This window comes from Poecilia latipinna, unplaced genomic scaffold (genome assembly GCF_001443285.1).
Source record: "Poecilia latipinna isolate Pla-1442-1.1 unplaced genomic scaffold, P_latipinna-1.0 Scaffold3277, whole genome shotgun sequence".
NCBI classification, from domain to species: domain Eukaryota; kingdom Metazoa; phylum Chordata; class Actinopteri; order Cyprinodontiformes; family Poeciliidae; genus Poecilia; species Poecilia latipinna.
In genome coordinates this window covers 20497-37145 of record NW_015115893.1, presented here as the reverse complement: position 1 = coordinate 37145, position 16649 = coordinate 20497, and the positions used below count along the sequence as shown (strand labels likewise).

The following is a 16649-nucleotide window of genomic DNA, read 5'->3' as shown; positions in this document are numbered from 1 at the left end:
TCTGCTTCTGGTCCTGGTCCTGCTTCTGGTCCTGGTCCTGGTTCTGGTTCTGGTCCTGGTCCTGGTCCTGGTTCTGCTTCTGGTCCTGGTCCTGCTTCTGGTCCTGGTCCTGGTTCTGGTTCTGGTCCTGGTCCTGGTCCTGTCCGTCCATCAGATCATCTGTTCATGATGCATCCATCCAGTTTTGGTTCATATTTAATGAATTTCCTTTACTCATCTCACACTTTTGAATTAAATAAATTATTTAATTATTAAATTAGCGTAAAAAGGACGGAGAACTCTGGAAACGTGAATCTAGAAAACTCAGCAGTGGTTTCTGGAAGCGGTCGGGAAGAGCAGACGGATTCTCCCGTTGAGTTGGTTCCTTCTCGCAGGGAAACGGACCAGAACCGTCCACACAGCCGCTCTGGTTCTGGACGGTTCTGGGGAAACCCAGTCTGGATGCGTCATGGCGGATCCGGCTGAGTCACTGAGGCTTTAATTAGAGTCCAGTAAGTCCAGCGGTCAGACAGAATGTCCATGGAGATCCTGTGGGAAGATGGCGGCGCTCGCATCACGATGAGCCGACCTGGCGAACGTCTGGCAGACCAAGCGGCCTGTGGAGACGGACGCCGACAGCTGGTCGTCATGTCGTCTGTCTGCGGTCGCCCCGATGACAGAAAAGTTTTATTCTTGCTTTAATCCAGACTCGTGAGGGTTTCACGTCTCCCAGACTCTCAAACTCGTTTACGCTCATTAGAGCTGATTGATATACCTGGAGGTCAGTGGACGGCTAGAAGCTCGGCCAACAAGAAACCCACAGGGCCTGAAACGCAGCCTGGAGGAACGCCACAGGAAATGAACCAAAGCCGTCCTGTTTCAGGAAGTTAAATTAGTGGGCCAATCAGTGGCGTTCATCTCTCGTTCCTACGCTAAGATGGCGGGGAGTCTGTTTGTCATGTAGCACAGCTAAAGACTAATAGCAATCAGTTTGGCTGTTTAGCATGAGAGAGTAAATGGAGGACCACCAAGTCAGATTTTCAACATGTTACTTATTCATTTGTAAATGTCAGTTCCAAACCTAGAAAGTAAATATTTAGCTTGCTATCTGTGTAATTAATTTAGTAAGAAAATATTGAGCTAATAAGTTCAGTATTTTTGCTAGGAAGCTAAATATCTAGCGTTAGCACGGCACCTAAATACTGAGCTTTCTAGTTGAATATTTATCTTGCAGTTTAAATATATAGCTTTAGATGTTTAGCTAGCTAGCTAAATATTTAGCTTCAGCGAGCAAGTGCGTATTTTGTAAGCTAAACATTTAGTTTCTAAACTAAATATTTAGCTAGTGAATTAGATATTTAGTTTGAAGCTGACATTTATAAATGAATAACATGCTGAAAATACTCTGATAAATAAGCCCCATTTCCCCCTCTGACAGGCTAAATAGCCCAAATTGTTTCTGTTAATTTGACTCTTGGGGTTTCAGAGTCGGTGTGGAGAGCCTCCCAAGCGCTGGATGTGGCTCTGATTGGACCCAGAGGTTCTTCTGGGTCCACATTAAGGTGTGTGGACAGCAGGAGTCCGGTCCCACCCAGCGGGGGGTGGAGGCCTCCACCCTGCAGAGAAGCTTCTCTGTCCCTGGATCCTTCATTCACAGCTTGAACTGAAGGCAGAAAAATTCAAACTGAAACCTAAACTAAACATTTCTGTCTAAAAAGCAGCAGAATCCGTTGTAGAGCTGAGTTTTCTGAGGGAAAGCGAACGCATCATGATTTGAGAGCAGTTAGTGTTAAGTTTATTAATTTGTGGATTATTTACATCTCAAATCTTTAGATTGAGTTTACGATAATAAATCTAAGTTCCAGGTGTGGAAACGGATAATCATGTAGCTGCAGTTCCCACCAGGCACCACTAGAAGGCTCTGCAATCCTCTCCACTCTTCCCTACTCTTCATCCTCTCTTCCTCCTCCTCTCTTTCTCTCTCTCGTCAGAATCTGGTCACCAGCTCAGCTGCGTTGCCACGGCAACAGCAGCTTCCTCCTTCATCACCTGCTGTCCCCCACCTCCTTCCACCCCTCTGTCGACCAGCCCTCCTCCTCCTCCTCCTCCTCTCCCTCTTTTCCCTGCGATGGCCCTCTCTCCGCCCCTGCTTACCTGCGAGGAAACCCCTTCCTCTGGAGGTAAGCCCCGCCCCCTCCCACTTGTAGCACTCCTGATTGGTCCAGAGGGCCCCCTGCAGACATGCTGGTGGGGAAAAATGCTTTCAGGTCAGCATAGCAGGAAGTGGACTGCAGCACAGGGCATTCTGGGTAACACTAGCGTTAGCTTAGCGCTAGCAGGAGAAACGACTGGTGGTGTTTTACCAGAAATCTGACGTCTCTGTTTCTGATTCCATCTGGTGAAACAGGAAGCTGCTCTCAGTGTCTTCAGAGGGTTTTTTGTCGTTTCCTTCAGTGGTTCTTGGTGCAGCGCCCCCACAGGCCAGGAGGGGAACAGGTTGGTTTGACTCAGAGCCACAGCAGCTGGAGAACGCAACGTACCGTCAGGAGGAAAAATGCTACGATTGTTTCTTATTTTGGCGTCTGGTGACGTTAACAGTGATCAATGGTTTTGATGTCTGAGCAGCAAAATCTGCAGTTCCAGTTCAGCAGAAAGAGTAACTCTCGGAAAACTTAATCCAGAACAGATTTGTGGATAAATTTATCAGATCTGATCTGAAAATCCTCCTGAACGTCTCTGCTCATGAAGACTTAACTGCTGCACGTCTTATTTTATTGTTCTGTTACAAACAAGGAGCTGAAGAGGTTCCATGTTATAAATAGGAGTTCAATAATGTTACAAAATCTATTTTCTGTTTACTCAGTCGGTGTTTAATGCAGCCGACACAAAATAATAATTAATAATGTAATGATGGGTTTTTTAAATTATGAAAAATGTGATCCTTCGTCATGAGAAGACGGCCGGTTCTTTTGATAAGAGAACTTATCTACTTATCAATTAATCAATAAAATTAATCAACTTTAGATTATCTCATTAATGATTACATGCATCTGTAGTCAGAACCTGAAGGTGGCGCTGGGCGCTGTTTCCTCTGAGTCTGCTGCTCTGAAGGGTCTGGTGTGTGTGTGTGTGTGTGTGTGTGTGTGTGTGTGTGTGTGTGTTGACGTCACGTCGGCTGCTGCATGTCGGGAGGATTTTGAGGTTCTGGAAGAATCATCCGGTTCTGATCGGGGAGAGAGGGGAGGAGACGGTCGCCACAGCAGCAGCTTTTGCACGCGCTCAGTGCGGCTGCTGCCAGTCGTCGTCATAGCGATGCCGCTGGAGCCTCAGCATGTCTGAGTCCTGGACGGTTCTGTCCAACTTCTCACTGCCAGAGAGAAACATGCTGCGGCGCTCCGAGAGGTAGGGCTGCATCCATCCGTTCATCCAACGTCCGCCGCCCTCTGAGGCTCTGGGTTTCTCGGGGATTTGTGTCGGCATGGCGACGGGAAGCTTCCTGTTGCTGTTTGTTGAGGAGCTGCGTTTCATCTCTTCTTCTCATCTGACAGGAAGCAGGAGATTCAGAGCAGCTTTTCCTGATTTCTTCTTCTCTTCTCCTGCTGACACCTGCACAGATTAACTGCGCTCTACCATCTTGGATCATGCAGGAAACTTGCACTGCACCGATTACAGTTTCTGACCTGCTGATTCTCAGTTTGGTCGATGCTGTTTTATTGAATTTTTTGTCTGAATGTTGCTTGTTAGTAGCTGTGCTTGATTTTTAGACCTGTGCAGAGGTAGATAAGATCGTTTGATAAGATCAGCTTCAGATGCATCGGCCGATCCTGATCTCCTAATAAAAGGAAACCGCGGCAGATTTCTTGGTGCACGCCTACAGGATGTCATATCACGCCGGTAAATTAAACTTTATGGTGATGTGCTAATTTCATGGCGTAAATCTGTCACCAGATGTAGAGATGAAGGCAAACGGGTCAGGAAGCGTCGCAGCTGAGAGGCGCCGTGCGGTGATGCTTCCTGTAGCTCAGCTGCCTTCCAGTCTGGACTGAGTTTCACAGAATCAGCTGATATCTGTGATACGGAAACGATGCACATGGTTTCCCCCGGTGTATTATAAGCCTGGCGGGCCACCAGGCTTTACTTGTGCTCCCACCAGGCTAAGCATTGCTTGTTTACTTAGATTTGGTGTTCAGGTATTAATGTTACAATCTTTCAATAACACATAATTATCAAGTGATATTTTCAAACTCAAAAACACGACTGCCCTAGCGCCCAGCCACCGGACTGACCCGGTTTTCTGGGGAAACCTTGCATGCAGCGTCTGCAGTGTTTTGGCCACTGCAGCTCCCGTACCGCCGTTGCCTGGTGAACCGGAGCTCAGCTCTGCGTCAGCTTGCCTCTCCACAGAAAGAACAAACCGATCAGCCACGGCGAATTCCTGAAACACCGACGACTTCCACAAAAACCAGATAGCAGAAGCTTCAGGGCCACCGAGTTTCATGAAACAGGGGAAATATTTCCTTCCTGACCCGGAGTATTGGGGCTCAAAGATACGACAAAGAAACACAGAGAACAAGCTAGCTGCAGCTAGCCACGTCTGCTAGCTCTTTAGCATTTCAGTTTGTTTGAGATGAAACTGTGATGTCGTTATTAAAAAAGCAATGTAAAACTGGGCTGATATTTTATAACCTCAAACCTACTTTAAGCTCTGCTGCGTTCAGGAACCCTGTTTTTTATCAGCTTCTGCTAGTGGTGCATTTAAAGGCTGCAGGAAACCTGAGTTCTGATCTGCATCCAAACCCAAAGCATTGCTTTCTCCAGCTGGAGACTTTAAGCCGTCCAACCTGGCAACCCGCGGCTCAGCCGTCCAACCTGGCAACCCGCGGCTCAGCCATCCAACCTGGCAACCCGTGGCTCAGCCGTCCAACCTGGCAACCCGCGGCTCAGCCATCCAACCTGGCAACCCGCGGCTGAGCCGTCCAACCTGGCAACCCGTGGCTCAGCCGTCCAACCTGGCAACCCGTGGCTCAGCCGTCCAATCTGGCAACCCGCGGGTCGGTTCTGATTCTGCTGCTCCCGGTCGGACCTGCCGTCAGTCAGCAGAAAGGAGGCCATTTTGTTTCAATACTGGTGGTGGCAGCATCATGCTGTGGGCCTGCTTTGAAATGCAAACCTGCTCAGTTAAAGTTTGGCTCAAATCAATTCATTTTAATAAAAAACCTGATTTTTGCTCAGATGAGCCGTTTGGAAAGATACAAAATTAATATCAATAATTTGGGTTGTTTATTTTTTCCTATAAGAGGAAAAAATTAGTTTATTTTTCAAAGTTATGTTATTTATTCATTTATAAATGTCAGTTTCAAACTAAATATTTAGTTCGGAAGTTTATATTTAGATAATTTACTACTTTAAAAATGTTTAGCCTGTTAATTAAATATTTAGTTTGGATCTTAGTAAAAAGCCTGTGACGTTTAAATAAATGGATAAAATGATGAAAATGTCTGTTTATCTCTGACTGTAACAGCGCCCCATGTATCACCTCGGTGTATGTAAATGTTTGAGCTGTACTGAAGCAGGAACAGAGTCCGGCTGGTTCTGGTTCTGAGGCGTTGGAGCGTCTGTAATGGCCAACATGGAGGCTGTTCTTCCTGTCGGCTGATTACAGCGTTCAGACGGGACAATTACCGGATCACACACCGTGTGTGTTCTGACTGGTTCCACCAGAACCGGCAGCCGGGTCCGGGTTCTGACTGCTGCTGACGGTTTAATAAACGAGGTCGCACGTCTCTGGTCTAACAGCAGTAATTGTCCTGTCTGGGTTTCCGTAGCCGCGGTGCGGATCAGGCGTTCCCGTCTCTGTGACGGTCTGCCGGGTCTGTAATGTTTCCATCAGTAACTCTGACCTGCTGGTGCTGCTGCCGTCACCATGGCGACGTCGGGGCATTTAGCAGCTGCTGCGGCCAATCAAATCGCTGGAACCAGCGTTGTGCTGGAATGGCGACTGGGAATCAGTCAGGAGAAATTAGGAACTCTGATTGGCTCGTTGCAACGGCTCCAGCAGGTAGGAGGCGGAGCCACTCACCTGTGCTGACCTGCTGCTAACCTGAAGCTGTGTGTTTGTGTCCACAGCTGCCGGGCCAGCAACAGGAAGAGTCTGATCGTGACGTCCAGCACTTCCCCGACTCTTCCTCGGCCGCACTCCCCGCTGCACGGACACACAGGTAACACCTGCACCGCCTCCGACCAGCAGGGGGCAGAGTGCTTTTTATCATCACTGGATCATTTCTTTCGAGAAACCTTCAACTAACAGCTTTGCTACGGTAATAGTTGTTTCTCTGGATTAAAAGTTAAAATATTAATATTTAGGAAGACAAAGGAAAACATGATTATTGAGTGATGCGCCACCTGCTGGACAGTAAAGAGAAACATCCTTCAGACTAAATGTTTGCTCGGTCCTTGATCGGCGCCGGTTGGTAACGCAGCAGGGAGGAAGACTCTGGTTCTGAGGAGATGAAGATCAGTTGGACCCAGAATAGATCAGGTTCTATTTTCAGCTTCTTTCAACATTAACAGGAAGCAGCAGTGATATTCTCCTCCTCCTGCATCCTTTGACGCTGCGTTGCCGTGGTAACGGTGTCAGTCATGTGTCCTTGACCCCAGAAGCAAACATCCTGAGAGCAGCTGATTCGAACATCTGCCCTGAACCCAGACTCATCCAGGACGTGGCGATCCTATTCAGTAGGAGTAATGGGGCTGTTGAGGTGACCTTAGTGGCTCTACTATTGACCTTGAGGTTCCTGGTGCTGACCTTGACGGCCTTATGAGTGACTTAGCATGGCAACAGTAACCTGACCGTGGAGCGAGACGGTAGAACCAGGACTTTATGTCTGATTAGTGACCTTAATGATTCTCTGGTTGACCTTCATTTTCCTGCAGATGACCTCAGCAGCCCTAGTAGACTACTAGTCAACAAATTACTGCTATGTAGTGATGGGTAAATGAGGCGTCATGAGGCGTTTCGACTCATAGCAACACTGTATTGATACTGTATTGATACTGTGTCGCTCAATACTGACACCTGCTGGACATTAAAAATTCCTACAGGCCATGTAGTGGTTTGATGACCAAGTCCATACAGTAAGATTTAAGTCTTTGTATTTTATTGAATATTATATGTTGTATTATGTCATATCTTCAGTTACATTTAAAATATATTTGATATACAGTCAAATAATGTGAACATGAACCATAAAATGAAGATTTAAGTGAATGTGTTTGGATGAGGATGCTTGGACTGTTTTTTCCATAAATTTTTATTTGAAAAAAAAAAAGTTTTCACAACCTTTTGAAATTTAGCCTGTTAAGCTTTTTTGACAAAACTTCTGCTGTAGAAAAAAATGAAGTAAACTCTACATTTACAGCGAACCCTTGTTTTTCTTAGGGGTTGCGTTCTGAAAATAACCCGTGAGCGAAATCCGTGAAGAAGTTATCTTTATTTTCTACAATTACTACACAGCATAAATAAATACTCTACGTTGAAACCAAAGAACAAAACCTGTTTTCAGGTCAGCGGATGTTCATCAATCGGGCCTTAATGTGATCCGGAGTCGTGTCATTAAATGTCTCCTCCAGTCTGTCCCAGAGATTCCCATCTGGACCTACGGCAGAGCGACGGATCTCATCAAACGAGCCTCCAGTCGGGTTCTGCTGCCTCTGGCCACAGCTTTTTTTTTTTTTTCTTTTTTTTTCAGCAGACATTGAAAGTTTCAGTTTCCATCTCCTGAGTGGCCAATCTGTATTAAACACCGTAACTTTATTGGCACTCAGGAAGCGCGGAGATTGTTTTTACCAGTCATACGGTCAATCAGGACGCAGAACACTGTGGGGAAAAAACTGCACAAAAAAATCTGCGAAGCAGCGATACTGTGAAAAGTGAACCGCGTCATAGCGAGGGTTCACTGTATGTGAAATAATTTATAAAAAGCACCTGAGAAACACCTGAGTAGTTTGTAGAATGGCTGCATATCTGAGTTTATCTGGGACTTCATTCTCATGTCTCATGATGCCTCAGCATTGAGGAGGTGGATTTATTTAAATAAGACAGCTTAGTTAAACAAATGCGACACTTAATCTGCAGAACATAATATGAAAGTAAACTAAGAGTCAGTTTCAGCTGAATTTGGGTTCAGAAAGATCAAGTAGAAACTGACAAGAACCGGATGAAACAACAAAAATGAAAACAAATTTATTTTCCAATATAAGATCAAAATGGTCCCACACTGTGGAAACCATTCCTTTGAAGCTGCTCCATAGTTGACGCTCTAAAAGATCAAGAATTTGTTTGGCAAATGCTTTTGACAGATTCGCTTCCTTATAAACACAGTTTGGCATCCAGTGTCATTTTGAAACAGTTCCTGTTTTGGTCACGTGACTTGCTGAAACCAATACGGGTGTTGGTCTGTGGGCTGGACGCATGCGCCGGTGTTGCTGGACCATCACTACTGCTATGGTAGTTAAATAGTAATTTGTGGACCAGTTAACATCAGTGGCCCTGATGGTGATCCTGCCTGCTGACCTTAACGGTCCTGTCGCTGTGACTGTTTCGACTCTTAAACTCGTTTCCAAGCAGCCGCTCTGTTTGATGGTGGTTTTTATTTTCTCATAGAATAATCTTTAATATTTATCTGATGGGTTGGTATGAGCTGGTTAAAGCCGTTTGGTTTTCATGTTTCTGGTGAATGAAACCAATAATCCAGGATAGTTTTCTGCCTTCACTGGTTCCTCTTTGCGCTGCTGCTGTGCCAGTAAGCCTCCTGCTCTCCTACTGGTTTCCAGCAGGCTGTTCCTGGGAAAAGGTCAGATGATGACGGCGTCTCTGCCTCTCGTCCTCCTGACAGCTCGCTCCTCCTGTCAGTCGCTGCGTTTCTCCGGTTATTTCTGTGTTTCCTTATCTCAGCCTCACGGCGTCAGCGAGGCTTTAGCATGCGTCTCGTTTGCAGGAATAGTTCTGAGGTTCTGCTAAAGTAGGTCACTGTCTCTTCACTTCTAACACAAAACACTGAAAATGTAAAACAGCTTCTGTGTGTTTCCATGGTTACCCTGGATACTCGTATAGAGGCTGCTTCACAGGATGAACTTTATGTTTCTGCTGCTAATGAAGCCAGTCTGCCAGTTGGTGTTACTGGGGGGCTGTTTGAGGTCACCGCTGGTTACCATTGGTTACTGCTAGTCACCGCTGGTCACCACAGGTCACCACTGGTCACCGCTGGTTACCACTGGTTACTGCTAGTCACCACAGGTCACCACTGGTCACCACAGGTCACTTTGGGTCAATGTGTTGCTGATATCAGTCAGATTCTGCATCAGTCCAGCTGCGGCTTTAAGGCTCAGACTCACCATTGCTGGATTAAACCCAACAGAACCAGATTCTCTGTTTTGCCCTTTTACAAACTTTTTGTGAACAATAAACATTTTGACATGCAAAAGGATTTTTGTATGTCAAAAAACATGCAATTAATATATAATTAATATAATTATTAATTACAATGAATAATTATAATTCACATAATTATTAAATGTGCATTTAATAATTATGTGAATTATTAAATGCACATAATTCAGGTAAATCTGAAGAAACTACATTTAAAACTAAAATTTTCAGTCCTAGTTTACAGTTTTCTTAAAGAGAAATCTGGATTTTTCACAGATTTAAAGTAAAATATTTTCCACTATTTTTGCATGTTTTTAGCTAAATACTGTATGAAACAATATTCAACATACCAGAGCTTATGATTACATTAAAGCTGCTGTCAGTCTGGATCAGAAAGGAAACTCATTTTTGTTCTTTATTTTCTCATAAATTTAAATCTGTTAATTCGGTAAAAAAAGATAAACTTTGTTCTGAAGAATGTTTCAGGAGAAACTAGAGAGATGGATAATGTTGGACTGAAGCAGCAGCGTTGTTGAAGATAAAATCCACAGATTTAGTTTTTTGCCCTTTTCTGTGTCTTGCAGGCACCAGCCCACTGGACAGCCCTCGTAACTTTTCCCCCAACACAGCGGCGCATTTCTCCTTTGTTCCGGCTCGCAGGTGAGATCTTCCTTCACCTGAACAGAAACGCTTCAGAGCTGCTGGGCGTTAAACCGCAGCAGCGACCTGCTCTGGCTCTCTGCAGGGAAAACTGCTGCATGGAAATCAGTCTGAAATCTGCAGCAAACAGAGAGAGGCGCTGGTCTGCAGCTCATCCTGTGAAGAACGTCGTTAAAGTTACTGCTAAAAATTTAACTGCAATAACTTCTGGTTTAATCTGTCATGAGAGGAAGAAATGGAGTTTCACTTCATAAATATTTTCAGTTATTCATTGTTTTTATAAATGTTACCTTGAAAAAAATCTTTAGGAACAAGCTAATTATTTAGCTTCAAACCAAATATTATTTAGCAAACTGTCTAATTTAGCTCCATACTTAATATTTAGTTAGAAAACTAAGTATCTAGTTTAACTATTTATTTAGCTTGCTAACCAAATATTTAGCTTCAAACTAAATATTGAACTAGCAAGCTAACTGTTTAGCCTGCCAACTAAATATTTATCTGCACTCTAGAGTGACGGTCCTTGCTAGCTCTGAGTTAACTAAATATTTAGTTTTAAACATGTATAAATGAATAAATAACATGGTAAAATATCATTTTGACCCCCATTCTGTTTGTTGTAGTACAGGCTAAATAACCCAGATTATTATTATTGGCTGTATTTTTAAAGATGGCTGCCCCGTCTGGATCTGCAGCCAAAGATGCAGACGATCGCCGGGAGGCGTCACTCTGTCTGGGATTAATAACTCTTATCTCTCTGCTCTCCTCCAGTCTGCTGACAGCTTCCAAATCTCAAAAGTTAAGATCAACTTTCCCCACTAAAAAGAAATGATAGTGTTTCCATGGAAACGCCTCATTTCCTGATCTAAATCGCCCCCGGGTATTTCCATGACAACCCGTCAAACATTTCTGGCTGCAGCAGAGGCAACGAGCCGCTGATTTAAAATGGAAATCCATTTGTGTCCCGCTGCTGACCTCTGCTGCTGGGCGCTGGGACTGCAGCGCCACCCTGTGGCGGAGCTGCACATCGCACACAGCACTTCAAACACTTTCATTAATATTTTATTGTTGATTTAATCAGGGAAACATCTGTTTGATCCTGGATCAGGATGAGACCTGATGCAGGATCCTCCAGCTGTGGAGAACCATGAAATAAAAATGTTTTGTTTTCCTCACAGCCACGGACACAGAGCCGACAGGTAACTGACGCACCTTTCCTCTCCGTCTGCATCAAACCTCATTTCCACTCAAACCTCTGCTCACCAGCCGCGTCTCCATAAAACTACACTAATTCAAATAAATTCAAATGAAACATTTTCCGGTGGTCAGAAGCCCAAGTAGGCGGGGCTTGTTGCTCCAACACCTGAATCAGACACAGACGTCTCCTCTGATTGGCTGGATTTCTAATGATTTATGTCGTAGACAAACTTATTCACAGGTGGCTTAATTTAATTTATTAGTTCAAAGATCTTTTAGGAGGATATAAAGGAAACTTGGCTGGTGGCGGATTCAGCCAGATGATGAAGAACATCTGGCTCTTCATCAGTCCAGCTGCTCATGCTTCATCTTCTCTGTTCTGATTGGCTGTTTAAATCCTGAGGTTCTGATTGGTGGATGTGTTTCCTGCAGGACCGATGGCCGCCGCTGGTCTCTGGCCTCGCTGCCGTCGTCCGGATACGGAACCAACACGCCGAGCTCCACCGTCTCCGTGAGTCCGCCGCCCCGCAGGCAGGGGAAAGAAAGTACCCCCCGCAGCAGGCGGGGGAAAGAAAGTATGCCCCGCAGCAGGCGGGGAAAAGAAAGTACGCCCCGCAGCGGGCGGGGGGGTGTACTGCTGCCCCGCCTGCAGAACCGATCCGTTGGACTTTCTCCTGTTCTGGTTTCATTGGATTTGATTCTGGATTTTTTCAGGATTCGGTTCTTTTTGCAGGCCAATTTTCCCCGGATGTATTTTGGATTTGATTCAGTTTCATCTTTAATCTGGTTTTCTCTCTGCTGGTTTCAGTTTGGTTAACTGGTTTCATCCCAGTTTGAACTGGTTTCTGTGAAGCAGCTTCAGAGTTTCCGTTTCCTCCTGCCGTCGTTTGTTGTGTATCTTAGCTGGAGTTCATTCCTGCCTCTTCCTCCTTCTTCTTCTGTGGTTTATAGCCTTGAAACGCAGCCTCCCCGCCCCGCCCCCACCTGTAGCTGCTGGTTGTAATCTGTGCTCCCTCTGTGCTCCTCCTCTCACAGTCCTCCTGTTCATCTCAGGAGAAGCTCCACCAGCTGCCCTTCCAGCCCACGCCGGACGAGCTGCACTTCCTCACCAAACACTTCAGCTCTGAGAGCGTCACCGACGAGGAGGGCCGCCGCTCGCCCGCCATGAGGCCGCGCTCCCGCAGCCTCAGGTACCGCCGCCGCGGGGAGGGGTTACAGGTGGCTACACTTGTAGCTGGTCCCGTTTTCAGAACAAAAGGTTGCTACATCGATGGCGAGTCAGTTTTTTCCTTAAAGTTGCTGGAGTTGTTCTCATCAGTAGTTGCTGGTTGCTTTTGTCACCAAAAGTCTCTAAAGGATCTGAAAAGTCGCTAAATGTTACGACATAGTTGCCAAGTAACCGTTCCCCCTCCCCCCACGTTCCCCCACTTGGCCACGCCCCCTGTGTCTCTTGGCTCCGCCCACTTTGACATTTCTGGATGTTTTCTGGGGGCTTAAACTGGCGATCTGCTTGTTGTTCAGTAATCTGACTCATTTCTCTCTGAAGTTACATTTTTCCTACTAATTTGAAAGTTAAAGTGTAAAAACCTGAAAACGGTCCAGTTCAAGTTTCTGTCCTGTCCACCTGGAGGCGCCGCCATCGCTGACGGATCAGACATTACTGACCACAAGCTGCTGCTGTCTGCCTCTTCATCACCTCCTCCTCTTCATCAGCCGACCTGATGATGATGATGGATAACTTGACTAAGCTGTTATCGCTCTGCTTTCTGTTCCCACGCTCTCTCCTGGTTGGTCGGTTTCTCTGCGGGCCGTAGCCAGGCCGGGGGAACCGGGCCGGTTCCGGAGCGGTTCTGCTGGAGCCTCTAACCCTCTTGTGTCTGAGCTGATGCCTGTAAACCACAGATTCTCTTTAGTTTAGTTTCCTAGCGAGCGGCCGGCGTCCATCAGAATAATATTTATCATCATCTGATATTAACAAGTAATGGGATTATTTCAGACTAATAATTTTCTATTTTCTGGCTGAATTTATTTTATTTTTGCTATTCTTCTTTTTTATTATAATGTATTCTTAATTTTATTTAAAGTATTATTAAAATATATATGTTTTATAATTATTACAAATAATAATAAAAAATGGCTCATTAATTATTCTATTTATATAATAATTATTTAATGTTTGTAATTTCATATAATTTTTTAAACAATTATTGATTTTAACAATTTAATATCTTATCATTTTTAATAGCAGTAATAATATACAGTGAAGTTAAATGTCAGTTCAATTTATTGCCAAGTAAATTATTATGTACACTATTTAATTTTCTCTATGCTATATATATATATATATATATATATATATATATATATATATATTATAATTTGTATTAAGTTGTATTTATCATATTTTGACATTTTTTTATCATTCTTACATCTAATTTTATTTTCATCATGTTAATGTTCTTAATTATATTTAAACATACCATATTTTAAGTTTTATTTCTCTTTTGTCAGTATTTTTTGTTACTAGTTCAACCTGAAGACGAGGTGACGTAAACAAACCCCCAGGTGTGTGTGTGTGTGTGTGTGTGATGACAAACTGCATGACGTTTTCTGTCACCTTCTCATTAAGCAGGTAATTGGAGTCTGAGCTGCTGATAAATGACTTCAGGCTTTACCTCATCGCCCACATGGTCACATGATGTGTGTGTGTGTGTGTGTGTGTGTGTGTGTGTGTGTGTGTGTGTGTGTGTGTGTATGACTCATCCTGGATCTCAGTCACCCAGTGTTTTTTTTTTTACATTTAGCCATTTTTTAGCCATTTACTTTTGTTTAAGCTGCAGATATTTTATTTTCTTGTTCATTTGCAGATTTTTAACCTTTTAAAGCCAAAAACTGAAATTATTATGAATCCAGAATCACCAGAATAAATTAATAATTTGTAATTTTATTGTAAAATCAAATTTTCTTGTATTTTCCTGCTTATTTTGTGCTAAAAACATTCCCATCCACCACACCAACATATTTAGCTTAAGCTAACGCTAAGCGCTAGCTTAAATTTAATGTATATGTTAATTTACGCCAACAGTCCAATGCCAGATTATAGATTATAATTTGCATGTTCTAAAACTCTGTCATATTTATGTTTAGCTCTTGTTTTCTACTGTCCCCGTTTCATTTTGTTCTGCTACGTTTCTTGATTTGAATAAAATTATTGTGAAAAAAAGATCGAACATAAACTTCTCACCAAAATTTCAACTCACATGTTGAACTTTATTCACATGGATGTTTACAGCCAGTAGATCAGAGCTTTGGAGTTGATTTAAAAACAAAACGCTTTGAACATTAGCAGGAAGCGCCAAACCGCTAAGCTAAACATTAGCTCTGGTATTAGCAGCAGTGCTCTGACTGCTGATGTTAAATATCAAAATAATACAAAATAAAATTCATGTTCACTCTGTACGGTTTGTTATATTTTACTCCGGTTGATGTTTCGTGTGTCTGCAGCCCGGGACGCTCGCCGGTTTCCTTCGACCACGAGATCATGATGATGAACCACGTCTACAAGGAGCGCTTCCCAAAGGTCTGGAAAACTTTAAGTCCTCCATGGCAAAAATGATCCGATTTACAGAAATGCTGCTTCAGATATTCGTAGTTCATAATCCTCTAGTTCACTGTTGAATGACGTGGAGTTATGAGTCCCGCCCCCTCTGTGTGACTCCGCCCCCAGGCCACGGCCCAGATGGAGGAGCGTCTGGCCGAGCTGCTGGCCTCGGCGGCGCCGGAGAAGGTGCGTCCGATGGCCGACGGGGTCCTGAGCTTCGTGTTCCACCAGCTGATCGAGCTGTCCAGGGACTGCCTGGACAAAAGCAGAGAGGACCTCATCACCTCCAGATATTTCTACGAGCTGCAGGAGAGTCTGGAGAAGCTGCTGCAAGACGTGAGTCTGGAGTCTGGGCCGGTTCGGACCGGTCTGGACCGGTTTGGATCGGTTTGGACCGGTTTGGATCCGTCTGGGCCGGTTCGGACTGGTCTGGACCGGTTTGGATCGGTTTGGACCAGTCTGGATCCGTCTGGGCCGGTTCGGACGGGTCTGGACCAGTCTGGATCGGTCTGGGCCGGTTTGGATCGGTCTGGACCGGTTTGGATCGGTTTGGACCGGTTCGGACCGGTTCGGATCATTTAAATCAGTTATAATATTCATCTAGACGCATTCAGCACCTGCTTTAATATTTACATTTATTTTATTTTGCCTCTAAGAAGCTGATTAAAACTCCTGGTTGGTGCAAAATTATTATTAAAAATCAGGTTTCAGCTTTAGAGTTTAATAATAACCAAATATTATTACATTTGCTTTACTTAAGAATAAACACTGAATTAAAGTTTATTAAAACAACCGAGTAAATTTAACAAATAGAAAAATAATTTATTACTCCAACTGACGTTACTGTAGAAAAGACAATTAAATATAACTAAAAACTATAGAATAAATATAATTACATTCACTAAGTTCTCCAGCTGTTTTTGTCTTTTTTCTTATTTAATAATTTTTTAAAAATTTCTGCAGCAAAACTAATAGAAATCAATAATAAAGTATATTTAAAGAAAATGAATCAGATTTTATCATATGAGGCTTAATGAAGTGCAGCTGCAGTTTATTGTAGAAACAGTGAATTAAAATATAAATATTTCTGTTTCTTCTGTTACGTCTCTGAAGTGAATTAATTAGTTGTGACTCCATCTTGTTTTATTTTTTAATTTATGGCGTTTCCCCTAAATGGATCCACCAGAACCGTCGGACCGGCCCGGTTTCGCTCCGTTTACCTTCGATCGGCTCAGAGTGTGACGCAACGCTCCGTCACCTTCATCGTCTCCTTCATCTTCATCAGCGTGATGTCACCAGCAAACCGGTTCTTGTCCCGACGCTCCAGACTGTTTTCCTGTTTCTGGGCAGGGGGGCGTGTTTCCATGGCGACTGGTGGGAGACATCTCTATTGGCTCAGTGTGTGTGTGTGTGTGCCTGGGAAACACACACACACACACACTCCTGGAGTTCATTTCACGGCCCGCCGGTCGCCGCCGGCTGATGGACGGCCTCCTCGCCCGGCGGGGGGCCGGCGGTAAACGTGGGCGGGGCTTGAGGGGATTCCTCTGGCTGTGATTGGCTGTCTGGTCCGGGCTCAGCGAGGAAGAGGAGGGTGAAGCTCGTTCTGAAGCTTTAGCAGAGCTGAGGAAGAGGAGAGAACATCTGTCTGGATGACCTCAGCGGCTCCCCGGCATTGGGCTGTGATTTGCTTCGGACAGCCTGGAACCAAAACCTGAACCGGGACCAGAACCAGGACCGGTTGGCCGATGGGAGATCTTCATCCTGCTGGACCTGGAAGCATGA

The 16649-nt window shown here is 44.4% G+C and overlaps 1 protein-coding gene across 11 annotated transcripts in view; it reads left to right on the top strand.

The window, feature by feature from the left end:
* Window positions 1-16649, top strand: part of mast2 (microtubule associated serine/threonine kinase 2) — a 40325-nt gene that overhangs the window by 10590 nt on the left and 13086 nt on the right. For 6 of the 11 annotated variants that reach the window (XM_015023321.1, XM_015023326.1, XM_015023320.1 and 3 more), the window contains exons 2-9: window positions 1971-2159; window positions 6106-6197; window positions 9991-10066; window positions 11245-11265; window positions 11696-11774; window positions 12299-12453; window positions 14768-14843; window positions 14991-15200. In XM_015023321.1, coding sequence (XP_014878807.1) covers window positions 1971-2159; window positions 6106-6197; window positions 9991-10066; window positions 11245-11265; window positions 11696-11774; window positions 12299-12453; window positions 14768-14843; window positions 14991-15200 — 898 coding nt within the window. Of the gene's footprint in view, window positions 1-1970; window positions 2160-3133; window positions 3382-6105; window positions 6198-9990; window positions 10067-11244; window positions 11266-11695; window positions 11775-12298; window positions 12454-14767; window positions 14844-14990; window positions 15201-16649 lie in introns of those variants that run through there. The other 5 variants (XM_015023322.1, XM_015023327.1, XM_015023323.1 and 2 more) reach the window with 5 other exon arrangements.